The sequence below is a fragment of the Cryptotermes secundus genome, unplaced genomic scaffold, assembly GCF_002891405.2.
Source record: "Cryptotermes secundus unplaced genomic scaffold, Csec_1.0 scaffold367, whole genome shotgun sequence".
NCBI classification, from domain to species: domain Eukaryota; kingdom Metazoa; phylum Arthropoda; class Insecta; order Blattodea; family Kalotermitidae; genus Cryptotermes; species Cryptotermes secundus.
Window position 1 is genome coordinate 741997 of NW_019731266.1, and position 26323 is coordinate 768319.

A 26323-nucleotide genomic window follows, 5' to 3' on the forward strand; every position below is an offset into this window, starting at 1 on the left:
GGAAATATAAAGGTAAAAGTGTATCCTAACTAAGAAGGTAATAATTTTCTTACCTGTCAAGCTTTTCAAGTATTCTTTCAAATTCCTTATTTGCTGCATCCTTATCTTCTATTGCTTTTTGTGTTGTAAGTTGAGCTTTATCTACCTTGTCTTTCAAGATTTCAATTTCAGTCAAGGCATCATCTCGCTCCATCTGAAAAACGGAAAAGAAACCCCTTTTTGGATAACTGCCACATTACACAACAGTACCAATAGCCAGTTTATTCAGTTGTTTTACCTCTGTATTTACTCAGAACTTGTGGAGAATTCATAGGAAAGGTGACCTACCAAATTTATCATTGCACTTAAACAAATCCTAGGATGTAAACATATAAATTAAATGGCTCATTATATGAAATGTAACACATAAAAACAAAAGAAATTAAAATGTTATATATGTACTGAATATTTTAAGCCAAATAAGAACGATAATGTTATTAAAAATTAGTGACTAAAATTATATGACTATCCCTTGAAAGAAGGAAACTGGTGTTTATCTGAGGGCTGCATGAAGTAACAAACATTCACAATTTGATTCAAAATATACACTGTAAGAGTAACTAACTAACTGATTGACTGAATGACTGACTGACTGACTGACTAACCAAATAACCAACCAACCAACCAGCTGACCGACCTATTGACCAACTGACTAACTAATGGCATGAAGCTGGGTCCTTGTTGAGAAACCACCAGTCACTCAGCTACTCAAGAATGTTCCAACATTTTATGAAAGCCCAAGTTTCTTTACCACATTCATAGAAGCCCACCACTGGCCCTATCCTAAGCAAGATTAACTCAATCCATACCGCCCAATCACATTTCTCTGCAATCCATTTTACTACACATTTTGAAATTTAAGTATGTAAACTCGTATATACGCACACCCTGAGACTTATGTGACATACTCGTAAATCTGTGGAGTGTAGGCTTTCTTGACAAGCTAATATCTGTTCTGTCTGTGAACTAATTCCTTATCCTTTATGAAACCAGTAATTTCATTAAATTATTCACAAAAGCCCATTATCTGACTAAAATCTACACACATTTCTCACTTCTTCTGTGTCTGCTACATGTTCCATGCATCTCGTCCTACTTGTATTCATCATTCTAACAATATTAAATTTTGAAATTTGGAGGAAAAATATGGATATGGACCACATGAAGTGTATTCAGGGTTACAAGATATAGAGCTGAAGTGTGGACAGGGTATTAAGAAACAATAAGACATAACTGACAGAACTGTCGGCTTGAATGTGACACCATACAGACTGAGAGAAGTTTGCTCTGTGTTAGAGGAATGTGCTACCACCATCACCAAGGTTGAAGAGTGTACAACATAAGCCTCCAGCAAGAAACAAGCAGCACTTTAGCTGTCTCTGTGACCCTGAAGATGGAGGCACTAAGTTCCTGTCCACCAAATTACATGTCTTCACATTCCAGAAGATAGTACTCTTCATAGCCACCATCTTGAGAACCTCAGATCCAAAATGCAATAAAATTCAAAACTTGAAGAATGGGCAAGTTTTATAGGTGAATATATAAAAAGAAAATCTGATAAAATTAAGAATACAGTGGAAACTCCATTCAACATTCTTCAATTTAAGGTATTACCTCATCTGCTTTTCAATTAAAATGATCTGAAGCCTATGATATTAATGTTAAAATGTCTCCAGTTCAAGATTTGCCTCAGTTTACTTTAGTGCTCATATCCACTGCTCACTTGAAACTTTAATGTGGGCATTTCACTGTACTGCACTGTGGATATATGAATGATTACACCAGGTATTTCTGTGACCATCAAAGATTAAAATGTTGAATAAATGACCACTAAGGAGACTGAGGACAGGCAGAGATAGAGATAATACGGCAGCCTACTACAGAACAGGAGAAATAAACAGTTTGGTTCAAAATATCAGTGAACATTGATGACAGTGACACACCCAAAAAAATGTCTAATGTTGTTGACACAACGTAATTTTTTCAGACATTATATATCATGATAACTGATTATTAGTTCATTGATCAAATACTAATAAAAATGGTGAAATCTAAATCAACTTGAATCTGATTGAAAAAGGATGACCTAATGGAAACTGTATCGTCATCTTCTTTCTTTCAATGTTTTCACTTTCATGTGTGTCATCTCAATGTATACTACAAAGAGAGAATAAATTAGGGTGCTAAGTGAGTTATTTCTGTCCTGTTGAGACCTTAACTAAGGTATTCACTACCTAAACATCTGTCACCATCTGTCTAGTCTATGAACTACTACTGTCCCAAAATACTGTTACCTGAAGTTTTTGGTGCACTTGTTGTGCCTTGTCCCACCTCTCCTTTATCAAATCATATTCAGTTTCCATATTCTCACGTTCTCTCTGTGCCTTCGATACTTGGCTTTGTTGCACTTCTAAGCGTTCTCGAAGTTTCTCACATTCTTCCTGGAAACCATCTTTCTCCTTCTGTAGTCGGGCCATCATCATCTAAACAGATATCATTTCCAATTAGGTACTTACTATTAAATGGATTTTCCATATGAGAAATGAAACATGACAACAATTTTGCATAATATGAAAATAGTATAAATTTTTAATTTATGCCAGGCATAATGTAGATCAAAGTGAGACATTAATGCAGATAGTACACGAAACTGGGGGACTATGCACATACTTACGAGTAGTATATATATCAAGTCTCGGATGAACAAATTATTTTAGATTAAGAATAAATTTCAAGACTTGTATACTATATCCACAAGAATTTCAGGAACAGATTTTGAGGTATGTAAAATGTAACAATCATTTCTACTGAACTCTACATTACAAACTACCCTTTTTACAGGATGATCCATGTCACACAGATATCTCTATGACCAAATAAGACAAGAAAAATACTAATTTTATTAAAGTTCACTAGGGTGGGCATGTGACAACAAATTATAGGGTAATCCCCACTCAGTTTTATTTGAATTAATGTTGTACATTAATTAGTGATCCCAAGTCACTAATCTCAGGGTTAAATTTCTTCCATCTTCAGTTTAGTGTTCAAATCCACTGCTTCCCAAAGAACCCCCAAGTGTGGGTTTTGCTTTATATCATGTCATACCTTCAAAATGGCAAGCTTTGAGTGTACAAAATTTCAGAACTCAGAACTTTCCTAAGACAGCATCCGCAAATTAACGCAACTATTAACCAGTCTGCATTTTGTAATGATTCTCATTAAAATGGGTATGATTTGCTCAATTTTACTATTTATAAAACAAAATTACAATTCTCAAATTCTTGCTGAGTCAACTAACCTGTGCTTTCTCATATTTGTCTCTCATCCTGTCAGCATCCAGCTGAATAGTCTCCCGTTCCTTTTGGAGGCGTGTAGCCTGGCCCAGAGCTTTGTCTAGTTGTGACTGAATGTTCTCAAAGTCATAATTCTGCTTCTCTTTTTCCATTTGTAACTGTAAGTAACACATTACAACTCTGAGAGAAGGCTAGTATACTCTAGATTCATAGGACACAGTCATGCATTGCTAGATATGTACAGCCAATATACTGTGTGGGACTCACCCTCCTGACCTCTGCCTGGGACTTGTCGAAGCGTTCCTGCAACTTGTCCACTTCACTCTGCGCCTTATCCAGTGAGTTCTGGAGCTTGTCCTGCTGTAGCTGCGCCTTTCCCAAAGTGGCCTGACTCCTCTCCAATTCCTCCCTCGCCTTGTCGAGCTCCGCCGAAATCTTGTCACGTTCAGCATGCAAGCGAGTCACTGCAGCTTGAGCCCTGTCATACTCATCTCGCAAGCTCTCGCGCTCCGTCTGAGCATTTTCAAGCCGTGCCTTCAGACGATACACCTCACCTTGTGATTTCTCCACCTTTTCCTGCAAGGCTGCAGCCTCTGCACGGGCCCGCTCATTGTCGGCCTGTGTAACCCTCAGCTCTGCCTGGGCCCGCCGCAACTCTGCTGATGCCTTCTCAGCACGTTCCTGGATACGATCCAGTTCCTGAGATGTACTCAATGTACTCCGCCCGAATGTGGTTTGGGAACGTTCAAGGTCATGCCGGAGGCGTTCATTCTCAAGCTCTAGGCGTGCAAGCCGCTGCTTGGCAGCCTCCCAGTCTGCACCGCTCCGGCCGACCTCACTAGCCGCCTTGTCCAGCTCAGCTTTCGACTTGCCGAGCTCTGACTGTGAACTCTCCAGCTTGGCCTCCAAGCGGTCCTTCTCAACCTGGGCCCTCTCAAGGCGTGCCCCCAGTTTTTCCACCTCGCTTTCCAGTGCATGAAGCTTCATCTTGTATTCAGCAATCTCCCGCTCATGCAGCTCCCTCTCTTCCTGTTTCTCCTGTTCTGCCCTGTCCCGCTGCTCTCGCAGCTGGTTCATCTGCTTCTCCTTGTCTCCTATCGCCTCTTCGAGGCTGGAAAGCGCCCCCTCAGAAGAGCAGTGGTGCGCCTGCATGGCAGTGAGCCGCGCACGGGCCATGTCAACCTGGTTGTCCTTCTCCTTGAGAAGGTCCTCCAGATTCTCAATCTGCAAGTGGTCAACAGGATCCACACTTTGGCTCACTACAGGTCTCACGGTCTCCACAAATTGCAAACAGGCTAAGGTTCTAGAATCTTAAACATTTTCCCAATACAGTCATTCATATTTCCTTGAAACAGAAAATTGCCTTCTAGAGCTAGCTCTGTTTTACGCATTCATGTTGGTTCTGATGGTTTACTCCTGTCATGGGGAAGCAAAATATTTGAGGTTGGTCATATTTTCTACCGTCACTACATTAATATATATTCAATACATTTAGAGATTTGAGCGTTACTTTAATAACAGGCATATGGGTCAACAAAGAAACTTATAAAAATAATCTCTGCCATGAATGTATAGCAGCTGTTCAAATAATAACACAGAAATAAGACTTTAAAGAAATGTTTATTGATACAGTGGAAATAGCAGTACAATACATGTGTTCTAAAACAATGACATGCAAAATAAATTAATACCTATGGTATACAGATCACAACTGTAACAGAATCAGACAAAAATACAACTGACAAACGAAGCAGAGAGGCAAAACACAACACCAATTTGTACAGTGGGTCTAATGGGACTGCTGCCTACCCATACTGGTGCACAAATATAAATGAATTAATGTAAATATAAATAGTATAAAATCTGTTATGCAAAACAAAATATACTTCAAAAGTAATTTATATCTATAAATGAAAATAACATTCCAAATATTCTAAATATTAGCAACTTAAATAATACCTGTACAGGAACACAAATACATAAAATCCTCAATTAACCATACTATGATACTAACCAAAAGTTTGATTAATAGGAAGGTGATAGAATACAACAAATTCACGAAGCCACATTTGGTTCACATTATAATGTAATACAGGAATTTAGTTTTATTACTTTAGTGGTTAGAAAAACCACAAAACTGAAGCACAAAATCTTGTATTGCTCACTCTGTTCATATCTCAGCACACTTTTCATGTTTATATATTTCAATTTTATCCCACAAGATCTTCTTCGCAAGAACAACAGGTATAAGAATATTTTAATACCTTCCTTGTATATTAAGAGATTAATCTGATGTTGAATTAAAATAATTTTTATTGAATACAAAAATAACTTATGCAAGTTCATAATTAATCATAATACTGTCATGTTTGGATGTATTATATGAAAATGCATAAGTTAATATTCTGTGTTAATATACTCAAACAATCACATTTTGAGCTATATCATATCAATATTACACTTCATTACAATTATGAAAGAAACCCAAAACTACATGTTTTGTGACATTGGTTTGTCCAGTGATGGAGGCTAGCTCTTTCTAAGGGACCCAACTGAATAGGTTTTTCCTTCACCTGAGGACGGAAACAGATCCAGTTTCCGAAACGTCGTGTTTTTATTTGTTATCTTAAAAACCAGGACGATGGATGAAGTCCAAAATCCCAACATATCAGTACATTTTACTTCCTGAAATGTCTGTTCATATTAATATTTTATAACAGTTTTAAGAAGAAATATATCTGAATTCTAATTTTAGAAGTAATGTGATAAGTTTTAAAGACTTTTTAACATGAAAGGATACTTAACGAAGCAACATGTTTGCAGTTTGGAAATTTTTTATCAAGAGATAAATGACACAGGAAAACAAACCAAGCTGATTAACCAAATATAAATTATAACTGGGTAATTCAAAATAATTCATGCACCTATCAAATGTATCTGAATACTGGCAAAATATACATAGAAGTGTATTTTACATACATCTTATTCCAGAAGAAATAAATATGAAAATGTAGAACTGTAAAGGAATGCGTCTTGACATTTATGTTCTAGTTTCTGAGCTCTGAGGCATTTGAAAACAATTTTCTAGAATAAAACTCAGCTTCCTGTGATGACTAAATAAAAGAAGTTAAATGAACAGGTAAATCCATGATATTTAGTCCCTTCATTTGAAAAATGCAATGGAGAAACCTGATTTAGACAGGGTGTATACTTCTCTTTCAGCATCCATTTTCCCTAGCCCTCAGTTGTTTTATTGCTAATGTCATTGACAATAAAGAACCAGGCAGCTCAATGAGTATCATGACAAGGTTAAGGGCTAGATGATTCAGGATTCAGTATCTGATTACCAGCACTGGTAAGGGATTTTTCTCTTCTTTTGTCATACCCAGACCATCTCTGGTGCCTACCCAGTCTCCCCAGCCAATGGGTACTGGGTACTCTTTCCCCATGGGTACAGCAGTTGGGGCATGAAGGCATACTTCTACTCAGCTCCCCATTACATTCCCATGATGTGATTCACAATTAACCACAGGGACAGCTTAACATTCATCTTACTTGCGTCAGGGCTGCTTTCAAAGCATGTTGTAGAAGAGTAAACTTTATTCTGTTTCTAACATCATATACTAATTTATATTATGTAGCTGAAACATCTGAAATTTTAGAAAAATATTTTAGGGAAGAACACTACTGTCTGTTAAGTTATTCTTGTGTGATGTATTCTGATTTAACCTTGTGCAGTTAAATCCTTACTTGGCCAACAACCCACTTGAAAGCATAATAAAACTACTCGATTTATGAGAGCTTATTCTCTGTCTCTGTTAAAACCACTACCCTTTGCTGTATCATAAACCTTACATCTATTTCTAGTAGAACTATATTACAATCCATTATCATTTGAGTAGCTGATTAGAGGAAAATTCTAAACGTTTACTTCATTAAAACTTACCATGTTGATTTATTAAGTGAAGCTAAAAATGAAAACTTTGGTTTAAACAAAGAAAATGGTGTCAAATCAAATGATGATCATGACAATTCATACATTTGAAAGAAATTAACTTCAATTACAAATACCCTTACATAAGTATATCCAAGTTTATACATGCTGTATCAAACAATACAGTTATTTAGAGTTAATATAGTGTGAGTGTTGGAGCTACACCTCAACTGCCCCAAATGTCTTCATGGTCTAGTGCTGAATTAATTAAACACAGGGACAATTTTACCATTTTCCTATGTTGAAAATAATAAGCTAACCATGATTCTAATTGAATGATATTTCAAGGAAAATAGACACCATAAAAATAGATCTCAAGCCCCATAATAATCCATTTTTTTATTGCTAGTGGGGTGGGACTAAGTCCCCTGTACTGCGGCCACTTCTGGCCTATTGTACCAGGTCCAGATGATAGGTGAGGGTGATTGTGGAGCAATTGGTGGAATGAAGATTGGCAGGGAAAACCGAAGTACTTGGAGAAAACCTGCCCTAGGGCCACTTTGTCCACCACAAATCCCACTTGACCAGACCCGGGATCGAACCAGGGCCGTCGCGGTGGGAAGCCAGCGACTAAACACTTGAGCTATGGCACGGCCATAATAATCCTTACTAGAACTGTAAAAAACGCTGCATAATTTCTGCAGAAGTTAGAAATAAGGAGGGAACTGAGATATCCACAAAGAGAGGACCCACCTTTCTCTGGAGAACATTGATCTTCCTGTCCTTGATATCCATGTGGTCCCTCAATTCATTGAGCTCATTGTTGAGTCGGTTACGCTCCTGAGTGGCTTGGGTCGCCGTTAGTGTCTTCTTCTCGATGTGGCGGTTCTTCTCCTCTAGCCTCTGCCTCAACTCCTCAACCTATAGGTAACAATCAGATATCATTAGAAGGAACAGGCAGTCTCACATATACATGTGAGATTTGAGGTCCCTGAGGCAGTGACTATGAAGTGTACTGTCCTCTGGAATGTAACACCGTGTAGTGTGCTAGTAAGATTATAAAGTAAATGAAATAAAGAAAGAAACCTTGCCGGGCTTACTCTTTTGACTCCAAAGATGATGGTAGTACATTAATCAAAAACACTGATCAACCAAATACACAGAATCGTATTATGGAGGGCAGTTCCTTCAAAGTTGTTCATGCCTTATACATGCACTGACTGGTCCCCCCTTTCATTACAGCCACTTTGTAAGAGACCATGGTGTCAGTCGAGTTAATATTGGCCTGGAGGTTATTTATCCCCAAAGTAAGACTCTCAATACTCACTAAACAATGCAGGGTCATTCTGAAGGTGATGTAAACAAAAATCATACCACTTTACTGTCTGAGCTGTGATGGCTCCTGACATAATAAATCATAGATTTTAAGACACTTTCAAATGGAACTGAAGTCTTGATAACATTATGTATATAAAAATCCTTGAGTTACGGATACCTTCACTGAAAGTATCTCCCCCCCCCCAACAAAAAGAGAAAAGACATGTTATAGCTTTCAATAGTTGTATGATTTTTGTGGACATTATTTTCACAGTACAACCCCTAGAATGAGAGACAGGGTGAGGGGAAAAAATAAAAATGTTTATTTGATTGTTCTGTTTCATATTAACAAATGAGCAATGCAGATGTACATGGTGCTCCTGAAATGTACGTCACATGCAACTTGTTCCAGAAGGAAGAATGCCAAATGCAAAATTTTAATTATAAGTGATGGAATGATCCTTGCCAAGACTCTGATTGGTCAGACCAGAGAGATGTACACAGTGGATCAGAAAAGTAACAAGATTTGTTCAAGCGGAATCACTCATAAGGAATTTATTCTAGAATAAAGAAACATAAAGGCCAAAATTTAATTATAAGTAATGGAATTAGTGCTGTAAATAATTTGATGCATCAGACCATACTGTCATGACCATATGAACTGGTTTCTGTTGCACAACAATGCATCCAAGCATATAATGTTAAACGTTCCAAGATTTCTTTCATAAATGGGGTTACTGAGATCAAGCCCCGCCCTATCACCAGTTCCGGTTCTGGCTGACTTCTGTGTCTTCGCAAAGTTACAAAAGAAGATGAAAGGGAAACAATTTCATACCAACGAGAAAATAAAAATGAATGTGACCACCTATCTTAATGAGATAACTATGGAAGAATTTTAAGAATTCTTTAAAAGAGAGGTGAAACAATTGTACATAAGAGTCTCATGCGGTTACTGAATAATTTTTTAACAAACCCTTTTCTGATCTCTTCTTTTTTTTTAATTTCTTTCTCTTCACTTTTCATACATACTGTATAGATATGAGGACAATATTAAAAGGGAAGTATAACATGAAGAGCCATATGGAAACAACTGTCTCAGAATAATGCATGACGATGATGATTATGATGACGATGAACCTTCAGAGAATTTTTGACCTATGGAATAACTATCAAGCACACACAGAAAGAGTCAGTAACACTTCAAGTCTGTCCATACTCACATCTGCCTGCAGCATATTATAGTGCTCCTCCTTTGCACAAAGAGACTCCTTCAGCACGGCTATGTGTCGCTGGTAGTCTTGATGCTGCTCCTCAAGTGTTTTCATCTTGGCGCTCATTGCTAAGATCTCCTGGTCTCTCCTCTGGATTTCTGCTCGGAACTCATCTAACTGTGCAGCGTTGCAGGGAAAACAGGGGTTTCCAAGAAAAAATGGTAACATTTGTTATTATTGTGAACCCATCGTTTAGTATCATCAATGGTTTCAGGTTGCATGGCACTAATTGAAATTCTCCTGATCCTTTCATGGAGCAACTGGCTGTCAGAGAGTCAAAAGTCTCTGTGGCTATCTAATGCCACATATACTGGAAGGATACACATTGTATTAGATATTGACATCTTTAGCAAGATTATACTATAATTTGTTTCAATTTTCCTGTGAAACATCATCATGTCCAGCTGGAATTGTTAGATATTTTATTTCCGTATCCTCAAATTTGAATTTTACCAATAAATTTTGTATCATAATGTGTCAGAAGTACCATAATGAGATTTAAATATGAAATGGTAGGATATATATATATATTTTATTTTCCACAAAATTAAAATGATAAATTTTAATAGACCCCAAAATACAGTGACATGGGCATGCAAGTGGGTGACGGTCAAATAAAATGACTTTGAAATAACAAATTCTGTAAGATTATGTTTCTTACAAACTTGGTTATTTCATGTGATACAGAACCATTAGCATCTGACAGCTGTAAATATTTAATGTTTCAGGTTATGCAAATAAGTGATGAATTGACATGTTGCTTTGCCCAAAGCACAGATACTCCCTCAGGTTTTGACATTTGCAAGTAATATTCCACTCAAAAGTGCAATATAAAAGACATCTAGCAATCTCCTTCTGATGGTATTAAGTCATTAAATAGATATCCCGTTATTATAAATAAGAAGAGGGGAAAACAAAGATTCAATTCATAAAAGTAAACAGTTAAAGGGATAATAAATCATTTCAGCTAGTGCCAAGCAAATGTCACTAAAATGGCCTAGATATAAAACATTAATTCAATCTATATATGTTACAATTATGACTTATCACTTTTGAATCTGAACCTTCACTGAGTCGAATGAAATTACATTAGATCCATTATTTTATTCAATTCTACATTACATGATACATAATACATGTTATCCAGTTTTTCTACTGTGAGTGTTTAATACTCTATGCTATAACTTACCCATATTTAAGCACTCAATTAGCTAATAGGAGGCATAATTAACTGCATTATATCGCTAAATACTCATGGAAAGGTTATAATGGTATCATTACAATTTTCATTAGCTTCAAATAAACTTCATAGATCTGTCTACTAACAGTAAACAGTATAACAATTGTAATGAGTTATTATCCATTGTGAAAACCAGTGCCATTAAAACAATTGTGGAGTTCATAAACACAATTTAGGGCATGTTCCTTTGTGTATTTTCAATTCTCATGCTATGCAGAAAGCACCTAATATGCTTTTCCTGGAATATTATGATGTAACAAGTGGCCATTTGTGTTATGTTTATATACAGATAATAATAAGTGCACCTGTTCCAAACAACACAGTTAATGAGATCATGCGATTTGTTGACTGCAGTGAGTGACTTGATCCTGCTCATTATTGACAGAAACTAGGTATACATACTCATATAGGCAAAACACATTCCAAATTAGTAGATATACATAAGCAAATTTACAAACTTGCTATGTTAACATTACAAACAGTTGTATAGAAATGGAAGGACATAAATCCAGTTTGAACAAAATCCACTAAAGAATGGGCATAAGTTTCAGCAACAGTCTAACATTCCTACTGGCTACTTAGTTTCTGTTAAAGCATGCAAGACATTGTTTCACATACTGGTTACCATATCACATGCTGCTTCTGCTAAACAAAAGAGATACAATGTATAAGGGCAAGAGATAGAGAGTGAGTCAGACAGCGCAATGAAGGTGGTAAAATGTTAGCCTGTTATTTCCATTACAATCTAGAAGCTGTGTGTCAAGCTCACCATATTTTGCGAGATTTTAAGTTCTCATGATGGTGAATATATAGATTACTGTCTTCTGGAACGCAGTGGTGTGGTAGATATGTGCCAACATTTCGGAGGCACCAGCCCCATCCATCACCAGGTTAAAAAAGAGGTGGATGAAGGGAGCATGTTCTTCTGAAACACTGGCATCTTTTTAGGAGTCTCCATTGCGTCACATCCCAAAAGACAGTAATCCTCCACCATATTTTACGTGGCAGGAAAAAAGTGAAAAAAAGATTAGGGTCACTCAATAAGGGGTCGTGATGCGCAAACAGGAACCCAAAACGCTGCGTTGTTGTCAATGATAGCTTTTCAACCTTGTAATTAATCAATAGTGGCGCATGGAAATGTTCAATAAAAATACTCCTAATTAAAAGCAGCCATAAATAATTTTGGGAAAAATCTGATAAATCTCTGAAAGAGTGATCTGCAAATGGAAGAGTACTGGGTCAAACCCAGTCCTTCAAATGTTGTAACTTTCATAATACTTGCAAAGCTTCTGAGAGCTATACAAGAATGAATTATGGCACACCAGATTCATATGTTACTGCACTATGAAGTGCTTAGAAATTCTTACAGTTCAGCAAACAGGACTGTTAGTGGGGCAGCTGAAAATTTGTGCAAATTCTGTAACAGAAAAACGATAGAGAAACGGGTTTGCCACATCCATGATAGCAGAAAAATGGATCAGGCTTGAAGTTCTACAATATTACAGCATTCCCTGATACACATAAGCAAAGCTCTTAGAGTTGTGTAAATAAGAAATTGTGTGGGAGTACCCCTAATTAATGTCTATACTATTTTTCATATATTTTGCAAATATATATGCAAAACATCAAAATACTTTGAAAGCTTATTAGTGTAATGTATCACCTCAGAATTTTGAATATGTAATGGAAACTAGAGCTTCAGAAAAATTTCCCATAGTTCTGCTATGTAGCACAATGTAAAAGTAGCTTTGAACTTGCAAATATTACAGGTTCCAGTATTTTGTAAGAATGCAAGCAGATATGATGTGTAATATTTTCTGAGATATGACACTGCATAGTCTGATAGAAGTTTATAGATGATTTCGAGGAATATATTGCCACCATCTTTGGTGTCAAAAAGTAAGCATGCAAACACCAATGACCGTCTGCTTGTTGGCTTACTCTTTGATCTTGAAAATGGAAGCAGTACATTCCTCTAAAATATTATTAAAATTCTACCAGACTACAAATTAGTATCTTCAAAATGTTTCATGGTTTTCATGATAGCATAAATCAACATCCCAGAGTAATACATGCAGTACTTGTGTTGGACAAAATGAATCTGGCAAAAAACATGTCAACAATAATATCAAAAATAGTTTACAATTTTTTATCACCGCCCACTGAGATGTTAAACAGGGCTGCCTAGCATATATATATATATATATATACATAATTGCAACTTTGGCCCTGTGTTGGGGTTTCACATTTGACATGGAACAAGGTTGGACTAAAAATATAAGAGATTATTTCACTTTAAAAATTATAGACCCATTACGTGAAGAAGTACCTTGCAAAACTGCATGAAAACAAATTCCAAACGTTCTGAATTGTGAAACAGAGTACTGGAAGCAATCCAGATTCTGGAAATAATACAATTTTGAATACCTTGGAAGAACAAATGCAGAACATGTAAGAGTTCTGGAAGATGGCACGGGAAAACAGATGCAGAACTTCTGAGTGCTCTGAAAGAAGGAATGGGGTCAGAATTCTGTGCACTTCAGATTTACACAAATTGAGCATGTAAACTTTGATAAAAAGCTCACAATTTTAAGATATATATTTAAAGTTACCACATAAAACAAGTAAACAGGCATCGATTGGCATGAAAGAAGATTGATTAGCAAATTGTACATGGATCAGAAAGTTAGAGTACGACTGGACAGGGGGGAGACAGGAAGTGTGCAGATTGGAAGAGGAGTTCGACAAGGATGCTGTTTATCACCAATTCTGTTCAACTTGTACAGCGAATGCCTTACCAAGGAAGCTCTGGATGGGCTCGGTGACTTCAAAGTAGGAGGGCAAATTATTCAAACTGTGAAATATGCAGATGACCTTGTGTTAATGGCTAAGGAAGAAACTGTGCTACAGGGCATGATTGATAGACTAATTGAAATTGGAAGGTGCTATGGCATGGAAATGAATGTGGAGAAAACAAAAGTAATGAAAATTTCGAGACAACCAACCCCAGTCACAATAAAGATAGACCAAAAACAAGTGGAGAATGTGAAATGTTTTAAATATTTGGGTAGCTTGTTAACAGATGATGGAAGGTGTACTTGTGAAATTAAATCCAGGATTGCCATGGCAAAAGCTGCATTTAGCAAGAAGAAGAATCTTTTTACCAGCAAATTGGACTTAAATTTGAGGAAGAAACTAGTGAAATGCTACATTTGGAGCATAGCTCTGTATGGGGCTGAAACATGGACACTTAGGGCAGTAGATCAGAAACATCTGGAAAGTTTCGAAATGTGGTGTTGGAGAAGAATGGAGAAGATCAGTTGGACCGATTATGTGAGAAATGAAGAAGTGTTAATTAGAGTCAGTGAGCAGAGGAATATCCTACATGAAATAAGAAAACGGAAGGCTAATTGGATTGGTCATGTTTTACGCAGAAACTGCCTTCTAAAAGAAGCTATCGAAGGAAAGATAGATGGGCGGATAGAAGTGACAAGAAGACGAGGAAGAAGACGTAAGAAGATGCTGGATGACCTTGGGGACAGAAGAGGATACTGTCATTTGAAGGAGAAAGCTCTAGATCGCATTAAGTGGAGGAATTGTTTTGAAAGAGACTGTGGACCTGTCATCTTGACAGATTACTGATGATGATGATGATGATGATAAAACAAATATTTTCCACATGATGTATTGAAACAAACTGACGTTCCTCAAAGGATATGTGCATTTGTTTTGATAATTCTTCTCCAGAATTTAAAAGCATTGATAAATTAGATAGTGTAACACAAAGAAAATTTAGGAAAGATATAAAGCATGCTGCATGTATATATCAGTGTGTGTGTGTGTGTGTGTGTGTGTGTGTGTGTGTGTGTGTGATAAATTCTTTCTATAGAAGCAGTTTTAGAATTGGATATTCTGAGTTAAGTTCTTCATCTGGAAGTTGGTATACAAATTTTCTTTCTAAAGGATCACATACAAATTTTATACCCACTATTAAAATTCAGATCAATTATAATTTAGGTACAAATGTTAGAGCAATATGCAAAATTAAGAGCTATAATGGGTGATTTTACCTGAGGGCAAACATGAAGCATTCAAGTGAGGAACAAGAAATGTTAATCAAGAATTACGTGGAATGGAGCTTCAACATAGTGCAGAATGGAAAACACCTCATACAGTATTTGGTAGGTGGGAGATAATTTTTGAGTTACAAATCCGCAGAGCCTGGCTTCAGATTTCGGAGCAAAGAGTATGCATAAATTGGTGTTGCATTTTGTAATTAAAATGATTATACAGAAACTATGTAAAGAACAACCAGCATATTCAATTTGCCACAAGTTTATCACAAGGTTTTATACTTTCACTGATACATTCAGAGACGAAAATAAAATTCAGTAAAATAATTACAATGTTATTCTATCTGTCAAAGGATTGTGAGTTTCGTTAGATTGGTCCCTTTTTGCAAATCACATGTAATTGAACAAAGAGAACACACACCACAAGACTACATAATGCGGCAGCCGTTCCCATTCCTTCAGCCCTCTTCCATTTTTCTAGATAACACATCTAAAAGAAAAATTGTCCGACTTATACTGTAATGCAAAATTAAAGTTATTTTAAGCCTGAATCTGTTTTTATTGTATGTGTGATAAAACATCTGGTTTTGTTTTTATGTCACGACCCATGAAACCAATTTCTTCAATTTTTTAAAAAACTTACTTGTCGTTTATAGCTAAAATCATGTTTAGGCAAGCTAGATGTAGCAGTAGCTGCAGAATGATCCATCATCATGTCCATCAGGGGAATGGGGGAAGTGGCCCCCATCAGGGTTTCCCGGACCGTCCCTCCCGTTCCCGCGCTCTCTCGGATCCTATCCAACTCTTGCTCCAGGAGAGCCACCTCCTTCTCCAGAGTTGCAATTCGAGCGTCCTTTGTTTCCAGAATTGCCTTCAGAGTACTGTTAGAGGGGCCACTGGAATTTTGAGTGTATGCTTTTTCTAACTGCACCTGCAGTGCTCTAAGGGTCTCATTGGTGGCCTTTAACTCCTGAATTATAAGCAAGCAAAATATACAAATGGATTAAAAGGAAGTTTGTGATATGCTAGCTGAATACTACTGCCTTATACAAGATAGGAGAAAGTCCTCGAAACAACTGCGCTCTTGGTTGCAATAGGAATACAAACATAATTTGGAAATGGGATGCCATGGCCTGTGCAACTTGGGCATATACATTACTCTGCTCTCCAAGCATAAGCCAGTATAGAGATTAAAATTTACATGGCTAGGAGCTCTTGAAGAGACACATTAAGCCATATGCAAATTACATCCATACAGAGTATGAAGAAGAAATATAACTTTGTTTAATAGTTTCGATGTGTTGAAATTAGGCATCTTCACTGAAATCACGGTAAATACAGATTTAATGTCACTGTTAATTAAGATGAGACATGAATGGGATTTTAATATATGAAAATGTTGATATGGACACCAAAATATTTGTAGTAAAAACTCATTGTTCATATTATTTGACTATAATCCTGTTTCCAAAATGTTGTCTTCTATTCTGTATAACAGATGGTGGATAAAGTCTAGAAACCCAGTGCTCCAATTCCACTTCCTCCATGTTCTATCTTTGGCTTATTATATTTGGTTTAAATTCAAGCCAATTAGATCTGTTGTCTATCAAGTTAAGGATATGACCTCTGTCATTTATTACTAAGACTGTTGGCGCCATGTTGTCTCGAGGTTACAACAATACATTTCAGGAAAAATAAAGATTTCCAGTTCCAAAACACCACATTTGGATGGAACGGTTTTGTAAATTTACAGAAATAAAAGTAAAGAATCTAACATTCAGTCACTACGTCTAACTACGTCTACTCCATATTAATTCACTTTTCACCCTGTGAAACACAGTACACATCTACTATGTTTACACCCTTCTTTTGAAATTATGATTATTTCTTTTGTTAATGTCACAAACCAACATACATACTTTCCTTTATCAGAGATAATACATTACATATTATTCATGTGGATTACATATATTTATTCAATATATTTTAATAGTTGTGTTATATCCTGTATGCATCTAAATTGATTCATTGTCCTCCAGCAACTTTTACTGATTTGAATATCCGAAGAGCAGTCAATAGATTAGCATTATATATATTTCTCATTTACTTAGAGAAGCTTCACAGAGTATGTGTCAAGAATACACTGTTCAGCACATAAGCAGGCCATTTATTTGAAATAATAAAGAGAAAGATGTGTCACTAACATAACATGCCACAAAAATGACAAAAAATTAAAACAAGATAGATAATTTAACTTCTGAAAAAATGTGTCTCTTTTAATTAATTAATTAATTTGCGGTTTGCTTAACAACGCTGCCAGTAGCTCAGGAAATATGGCGTCAAACTGTAGGATGACTAGTGAATGAGCAATTGAAAAAAATATGTGGAAGGAGCCGGTTTTAACCTAATTTGAGGCACCGTCCTGGAATCAACCTGGAGTGGCAGAGGTAAACAACAAAGATTCTCACCATCAGAACCAGTGTCTGGAGCAGAGATATGAACCTGGGACCAACCGAGAATAGGCATGCTATCCACTCGACCGCGATATTCGTACCAATAGGTATAATTTATTATGAATTCAATCCCCGTTTTGTAGAGTACAGGTACAAGTGAGCAATGGACTTAGGGGAGTTAAACTGGAGATCGCGCAGGTCCGAAATTTTGATGTTCACGCTGTAAGCAGTTTTCGCTGAAGTTCAAACATCTGCCGTTTCCCTTCTGTAACACCCTTTCTCAAGCTACTTAACGTGCGAGTATCCACTGTACACTCTACCCTCTTCAAACTCTCAAATTGCAACATTAATAGCATATTTAAGGACACAAAATTATAAATTAAAAACCATGTCGGTATTCAGTTCCATTCCCCCTCCCTCTTAAATCTGACAGTCAGTCCACGGCAACCAATTTCATCTACTATACAGGGTGTACCAGTAGGAAAGGTCAATATTCTGAGAGCGCATAGTATCGGTCATTCTAAGCAAAAAGGTGTATATGTAGATGTGCCATATTCTGAACAGTTTCGTGATCTATTGAAGATAAAAAGTAAAGTAAAAAGTAAAGATATCCCTGTAACAGGCCGTGGAGGCCCATAGGGTTGTGAGACGTCGAGGCTCCCAAACTTCATAGACAATCGGCTCACGGATGGAGGTGAGGATGTCTGCCTTTAGCGCTAGCCGCCCCTTATCCCCAGCAAGATTCCTGGTACACATTTCTGTTAGGGGCTGAGACTATCCCAGGACCACAGTGCGGCTGGAAGGATTAGGTCAAATTAAAAATTCAATGATCTCATCGGAAATCGAACCTAGGACCTTCCGGCTTGTAACATTGTGAGTTCATGTATACTGGCATTTATAATATTGCAAGCAGTACCAACGGTCAAAGTTATCAGAAGTATAAAAAGGCAAAAAATACCTAGGCATTCCATTTGAAATATATCCTCTTTTCCTTTAATATGTATGGTTCGGGGTTTGACATTTTTTCGACATTGAATATTATGATTACAGTGTTCTGGGATGTGAAACCGTGTAGTCTGGTAGGTAGGCACCAATGCTTCGGAAGAATCTGCTGCCCTCATCTTCAAGGTAGAAGAGGTTCCCCCCGAAATATGGGTATTTATCTACCAAGTTTCATGGCGTCACATTCTGAAAGACAGTAATCTTCAAGTATTATCTCTTTTTTGTATCATAAAAACCAAAAACCCTCACTTTCTTTTAACTGCCAAACAAGACGTGTGAGAGCTTATGCGAATGGGAACGCTGCAAACTTTTTCTTAAAAATGGCATGAGTATTAAAGATGGGATGAAATACAATTACTCAATAAATTTATGATCCTCGGTCCGACATCCCCAAAACTTACGCACGGAATGAATGTCATTTATTTCCGTGGTATTATAATCAATTTCTTTGTAGCTTTATATCAGTAATTACAGTTTATTGGTATTACTGTAAGGCGCTGTCTTAAAAAAATAACTCAGTATCGCAGTTTAGTGGTTAACACAACTGATTCATATTGAGGAAGCCGTCGACTCTAGTCTCCGCCTGGACTTAGATTTGTTCACGACTTTTCTCAGTCCCTCCTAGCAACTGCAGGGACAGTACCTCAAATTAGGCCACGATTGAGTCCTTCCAAATCCTTTTCAGTTCATCATACACTATTACTCCAATATCCGGCGCGCTACAGACTTAACCTAATTTACTGAGAGCGTTGTTGAACACACCAGAAGAAATCAATAAATAATAACTAGCTAATTTCATGGAGCTGAGCCTTTCTTGAGAAGCCGCCAGTTGTGCAGCTATTCAAAAACTTCCCAGAATTTGATGGCACCCGAAGGTTCATTACCGTATTCACAAAAGCCCTCCATTGGTTCCTATCCTAAGCCAGATCAATCCAGTCTATACCACCTTATCCTATCTGTCTAAGATAAATTTTAATATTATCCACCCACCTACGTTTTGGTCTTCCTAGTGGTCTCTTTTCTCAATATCCTATATGCATTCCTCTTAAATAAATAAATAATCCGAAAACTCTCTGTGGTGTATATGCGCAGAATAGTTCAGTGTTTTGGAAACATACTATAGTACTGTCTGTCCTCTAATCCCCAGACACTTCACCAGAAGACGAGAAGCAAAGCAATTCAGCGTCTTCATACTTCTTTTGCTAACCTTCACACTTTACAAGTGTTTTTCTTTCCCTAAGATTACGAAACTAGGGCATTTCCATAATGCCCCAGTAATATTTCTTCTATACGTAAATTGTCTTTTGGGTGCATTTAATTTAACAAAAATACTGGCAGCAACACGAATTGGAATGCATTTGTTTTTCTTGTGACTATAATTTCGTGGTGACTTTACGAAAGATGTGGGAAATACATCTGCATAACAGCACGTATATCAGAGAAACTCAAAATTTTGTGTTCATATATAAACATTCATATCAAAATGCAAACAAATCACAACAGAAGCAGTGATTATGTAGAGTGCGCTCTTTAAGGGTGTTTCGTCATGTAGTCTGGGAGAAGATTACAGATTTTTCGGAGGAAAGTAGTGCCTTCACTTTCAGGGTCGCTTGCTGCCATAGTACGCAGCGTAACACCCAAGAACATAGTACTCATGTTGTAGAGTATTTACTTTACTTCTACCGCGTTCTCAGTTTCTGGTAGATCTATTATTTCCGCGTTCGGTGTTCTGTATCGTAAAGTCACTACTTGCAATGACCTAAGAAATCTCGTTTGTGCAGCTTCTATTGTTTTCATTCCTATTAAGCATACATTAACTTAGGTTAAAGGCCGCGCCATAGCTAAAGCGGTTAGTCGTTGGCTTCCCACCGTGGCGGCCCGGGTTCGATCCCGGGTATGGTCAAGTGGGATTTGTGATGGACAAAGTGGCGCTGGGACAGGTTTTCTCCGAGTACTTCGGTTTCCCCTGCTAATCTTCATTCCACCAATTGCTCTACAATCACCCTCACCTATCATCTGGGGCTGGTACAATAGGCCAGAAGTGGCCGCAGTACAAGGGACTTAGTCCCACCCCACTAAAAAAAACTTAGGTTAGCTGTACCGACGTTTCGGAAGGACATATTTCCTCCGTCCTTAGGATCGAAGAGTAGTTCAAGCGAGCAGCAAGCAGGGCGGCTCACTTTGCATGCTGGTTGCTTGAATGGCTTACACTTCGATCGTGAAGATGGATGAGGTACGTTGCTCCGAAACGTTGGTGAACTATTATAAGATTACACGGTGTAACATCCAAGAGGCAACACTCTTCATAATGTAATACGAGTATTATCATGTTCTAAATATAAATCTTAGTGTTTGATGTGTAAACATAGTATGTGTATATTATTTTTGGGTGTGTCTTCTCTGAGAGATTTTCCTTTAACCATCTGTCTTTGTTCAAGTACAAACAATTAATACAAGTTAAACGTTGAAACAAAAGAGAGCAGTGAATTCTGCGAGTTGGAATGTAAATCAACACTCTGCAAATTTCATTTCACAATAAGGACACAAAATTAATTATGTATTTAATTATTTCCTCTGTAGGTATATCTGAAAATATAAATGAATTCATTACGTTCATTTTTTCTTTTGCAAAGTGCTGACTTACGGACATACTCAGCCACGCAGCAAAATGGAGACACAGATCTGTCAGCAGCGCAGAGTCAAGTCCAAGGTTGCGAGCTCAGGAAGCAGAGAATTACAACATGTAACATCCCGAAGAAAGAAACGTAGAAAAGCGTCGCGACGGAATATCAGTAATTTAAGGCTTAGAGTCACGCGAACAGTCGGTCAAACCCGAAGCTACTGTTAGTTACAGCGTATGAAGATGTGTGATCCAAAAAGAGGAGACGGCATTTCGCTAATCATGAGTACACAATATTCACTGCACGACGACTTGTCTTGTCCGATAAATGGGCCACAGTTTACGTGTAATTCACCAGAAGGAGCCTGACAATAAGGCACGGGAGTTAAAACAATTTTCTTGGGTGTTATTTCACGAGGATGTCACTGTCTGGATTACACAGCGTCCAACTGAAGAATTATTAATGAATTATAAACTCGAAACAGTCGTAGCCTAACAGAAATATTCTGGAATTTGCGTGGTAGAGGTGGGGGTATCATGATACCCCTAACTCATGATAAGCGACTTCCTGGCCGAGGCTCAAACCGAAGACCTCTTGAATATAAATCTAAAGAGTTACCGATATTACAGTCTACTAAGTGCGGGAATGAAACCAAACTGACCCCAAAAAAAGAGTGGTTATTTGCGGAAAGACACGTGGGCAGCGCAACACTGGAAGAAACAAACTCAACCGATCATTTCCTCGAGGCTACTTCTATAAATTCGCCCCAGTTCGTGACTAACATTCGATTCATGATCCATACATCTACCTTCGTCGTTAAAACACGGCGTCTCCTGACTAAGTACACAGAGCAGGATAGTGATCTCTGAAGCTGTCAGCTTGCAGTTCGGAAAGTCCTCGGTTTCGATCCTCGCCCAGATCACAGGCTATTATAACTTAATTCCTTTGTGACATTAAGCAATCTCTCCAAAGAAATTCAGGGGCGGCGCCTCCAATAAGACATGGCCGAACCCTTCATGGTACCATTTTTTGCTGCAGTGTAGACATAGGCGGCGTCGTAAAATAAAAAAAAATTAATCGGGCACTGTCGTGTTTTTCAAAGGACACCGTCGCCTCACACTGACAGAATAAGATTATTCACGAACAAGGAAAGCAGCGAGTGAAACCAAAGGCTTCGCCGCTCACAGCTCTTTCCTAACTGTCTCTCTCCTTTAGGCGATCTCACACTAATCTCACTCCGAGCTACACGCGCAGATCCTCTTCGGGAAATTAACAGAAGGACAAGCTAAAAGTACAGTGAAACAAAACGTGTGTTTGTGAATATAAAAAGTAAAACGTAAAGCTATCCCTGTACCAGGCCGTGAAGGCCCATAGGGCTGTGAGACGTTGAGGCTCCCACATTATCTAGACAATCGGCTCAAAGATGGCGGTAAGGGTGTCAGCCTTACGCGCCGGCCGTGCTTTACTCCCCAGGAAAATTATTTAATTAATTCCTGGTACTCATTTCTGTTAGAGCCTGAGTGAACCCCAGGGCCATAGTGAGGCTGGAAGGATTAGGTGAATTGAAAAAAAAAAATCCAATGACCTCATCGGGACTTGAACCCGCGACCTTCCGGCTTCTAGCATAATGCCTTAACCTTTACATGAAATTTATAGCATTTTCGAAATCTGATCTGAACACGAAGCATATGCGACATACTTCATGAAAGAATTCTTAACACTCGAAAGCATGAAATTAATGTAGGTAATATTTAAATATTCAGTTCTTACGTCACAGAAAACATAAGACATCTCCGTTACAAAGTTCGATTAATATTGTTTATGGAAATAAAATGCTGTTCTTTCACAAAAATATGAAACACAGACGCTTAATGCCTAAGTAAGTGTTGCATATACCTACCACTTTCCTTTAAAGAGACAACAGGAGACAACTGAAAATGAAAGCGATATTCACTAATATAAATAACGCGTCTATAGGACACACCCGATGGCCTGAACAACGAAACTTTGTCTTGTTTCGGTGTCAGGAGGGAAGTTTCAGCATTGTGGTACACTCTAGCGGAAACACAAGACAACTCGTACATCGGGACCTATTCTGTTGTTTATAATGCATAATGAGTCTGAGACATTGCAACCTGTCTCAGGTCAACGGTCAGGAGACTCTCAATATCAGTTTCGGTAACACCTCTTTTGAAAACACCTACACTAAGATGGCGGTTCATTTGTTTCAATTTCTCTTTGGATCACACAAAGATGAAGCCAATGTTACATAATTTAAATCAAACAGAAAACGACATAACTGTCAAAGAGCCGCAATGTTAACCCAGACGTCATTTCCATAAGATAACCAGACATGAGATGAAATTGCAAACGGTAACAAGAAACCAGGAGCGGACAAAGCCACGCCAGACAATTCACAAGATGGCGCCGGCCAGATTGAAGCAGGTTAGCACAGATATGTACACACACACAGAGGCTCCTGCTGACATTATTGCCAATACATGTCAGCGTACTCACTCTCTTAGTCTTAGTAAGCTCCTGGTCTCGGTTGCGCACTAGCGTTTCATAGTGATGCGTTCTACTCTCACTCTCTATCAGTCTGGCCTGCATGAACTCAAACTGCATTCTCTCTTCCTCTAGCATTTTACCACCTACGAACACCCAAAGCAACATAAAGTAAACAGGACCTAAGTCATCATCAGGGAGAAACAAAACAAAACAAAACACAGATCAGAGTGCAGATATCTCTCGGCATCGTACCGGTGCAGGGTGGACGTGGGAATTCTAAACAAAGCTTGGGGGAGGGAGCTAGAAAACAGTACAGATATTAATGTGCTTATGGCTGGCACAGACATCCAAGAATATTTTATTAAAAATAATAAAATTTTGTTTCGGTGGCACTTCTGGGCCAGCTAGTTTGTGTTAACACGGACACACACAGAAGGCTTACTCTCAGCCACACACAATACTCACATTCTGGCATAGCGCTACAAATAAATCGCCAGGTTGATACTCCTCCCAGCAGAAATCAGGCAACAAACACAAAATTCGTGTCAGATACAAACGTTTGCAGTAGAGTCACATTAGGTACAGATGTAAAACGACACGAGAAGAAGCTGCCTTACCTCTCGCTTCAAGTCTTGCAACTTACTTCAAGGGAACAATAAATAGGCACTTACGTCTAGAATTCCTTATTATATTAAATGTAAGAAGGTAGGGACAGGGTGGTTGATGTTGCAGAACATAGCTACAGAGATAAAGCTGTGTCATATAGAGCAAAACATGTTTTCAGTTTTATAACAACTCAGTCTTTCAGAGTTGGAGGAGACAAAATTATAGGTACAGGAAATAGTATATTCCTATGCTGTAGTTGCTGTTAATCAAAGTTTCATATCAACTGTACGTCCTTTTGTTAATTTATTCATTGTAGCATTTATTTAAGTTACCAGATAATCTGGTTTAAGCCCCTTTTCGCCCGTTCTCCCATGTTATCCATTTTATTAAATTATCAGGCTACACAACCCTGTTCAAATATTATTTTAAACAAATATTCTTGGATGCTTCTGCCATTGAACACAACACCAACAGAAATAAAGTTAGCTATCTCATAACGAAAATAAAATATTATTAATGCAGAATTGAGAACACGGTGCTAGTGCATGGATGATAAATTGTCTGAAAGAAAGAGAAAGCAGAACAAATAAAAGGGGACAAACCATAACAAGAAAGATACTAAACGATTACTTCAGAAAATGTTATCCACCTGTTTTTGTGCCAATGCCTGCATTTGTTGAAACATTTGCCTCTCCTCCTCCTTCCCTAAAACAGAACGTCTTTCCTTCAGAACAGACAGACATCTTTTGTTAAAGCCAATTCATAAACACACAATCATATAAATTTTATTCCACCAGAAGGAAGAGAGATTAACCAATTAGCGTGCTTCTGAAATATGTAGAAATATTACTGATTAGTAGTGGTTTCGACATAAACTGATTTTGTCAAGCAGACGAAACTCTTTATAGCGTTCCAATAAGCAGACACACCGCCATCAAGAGGGATGTAATAATGCTACCATGCTTTATCATGCAGTGATAACAAAAAATCAGACAATCGTCGAACAACTTCTGCAAGTACAACACATAAATCTTGATTTCAGCTTCATTCCTGTCTTTCCCTTACATTATTCTCTGCCCGGATTCATCTATTTATAACGTGAATACTCTCAAGGTGTCTCTGGGTGTAAGTTCTGTCTCTTTCATACATGATAATAGAGATGAATAGGGAATTATTAGTAATTTATCTTCACTGAATGCGTATTTCTCTCCGACCGCTTATCATACGGCTATTAAGGCTCACAAACTTTCTTCCAGGGTTTTACTATATGGCACTATTGGACCTGCACGTTGTAGATTAAGTTGAATTTACATTAATTCGAGATCGGTTCGATTCTCCTAAAAAAAAAGAAGAGAGAATTGCTTACAACACGTAGTAAGTAAAATAGAATTGATTTGATGACGTCGAGAGACGTCACAAATAAAATTAAGAATATGGATCAACTTTTATTGCGCAAGCCATAATACATTTTACACTGAACATTTACATGTCCCTACTGTCCCTACTGGTTTCTTGCTTGACTTACTCTTCAACCCTGAAGATGGAGGCGATATGTTCCTCCGAAATACATGGCGCTACAACTCAGAATAATTTACTTTCAGAAAAAATGTATGTTTACCCAGGGAATGTAAACATTTGACCGAATTTGAATGAAATTCGAATTCCAGTCACTCGAATGCGAGCCCGAATTAATGTAATCTTGAACCCGCTCCATGCTACGAGATACCTAGCTTATAAGCACTGGCCATTCTCGCTTGAAATTAACTGGCTGGTACTTGCAAATATCAGTGAAATAAATGTAACAGTCCCCTTCTCAATCAGACATGAAGAGGGAAACACTGCGTACAAGAATATACCACAGAGAACTGACAATGCCGATCACGAGACACAAATCCTTTGCATCTCAGTTATGTGGAGACAGAAGGTAAGTATGACGTTATTATAACGGGAGAGTGGGGTGGGGTGG

The 26323-nt window shown here is 37.8% G+C and overlaps 1 protein-coding gene across 5 annotated transcripts in view; it reads right to left on the minus strand.

Annotated features, from left to right (window-relative positions):
• The window catches only part of LOC111866763 (trichohyalin), a 152626-nt gene that overhangs the window by 25657 nt on the left and 100646 nt on the right, over nt 1-26323 (minus strand). For 2 of the 5 annotated variants that reach the window (XM_033752398.1, XM_023856006.2), the window contains exons 4-11: nt 23761-23894; nt 15811-16137; nt 9804-9971; nt 8020-8187; nt 3600-4556; nt 3338-3490; nt 2334-2522; nt 54-193 (exon numbers count right to left, since the gene is read on the minus strand). In XM_033752398.1, the coding sequence (XP_033608289.1) occupies nt 54-193; nt 2334-2522; nt 3338-3490; nt 3600-4556; nt 8020-8187; nt 9804-9971; nt 15811-16137; nt 23761-23894 (2236 nt within the window). Of the gene's footprint in view, nt 1-53; nt 194-2333; nt 2523-3337; nt 3491-3599; nt 4557-8019; nt 8188-9803; nt 9972-15810; nt 16138-23760; nt 23895-25006; nt 25063-26323 lie in introns of all 5 variants that reach the window. The other 3 variants (XM_033752399.1, XM_033752400.1, XM_033752401.1) reach the window with 3 other exon arrangements.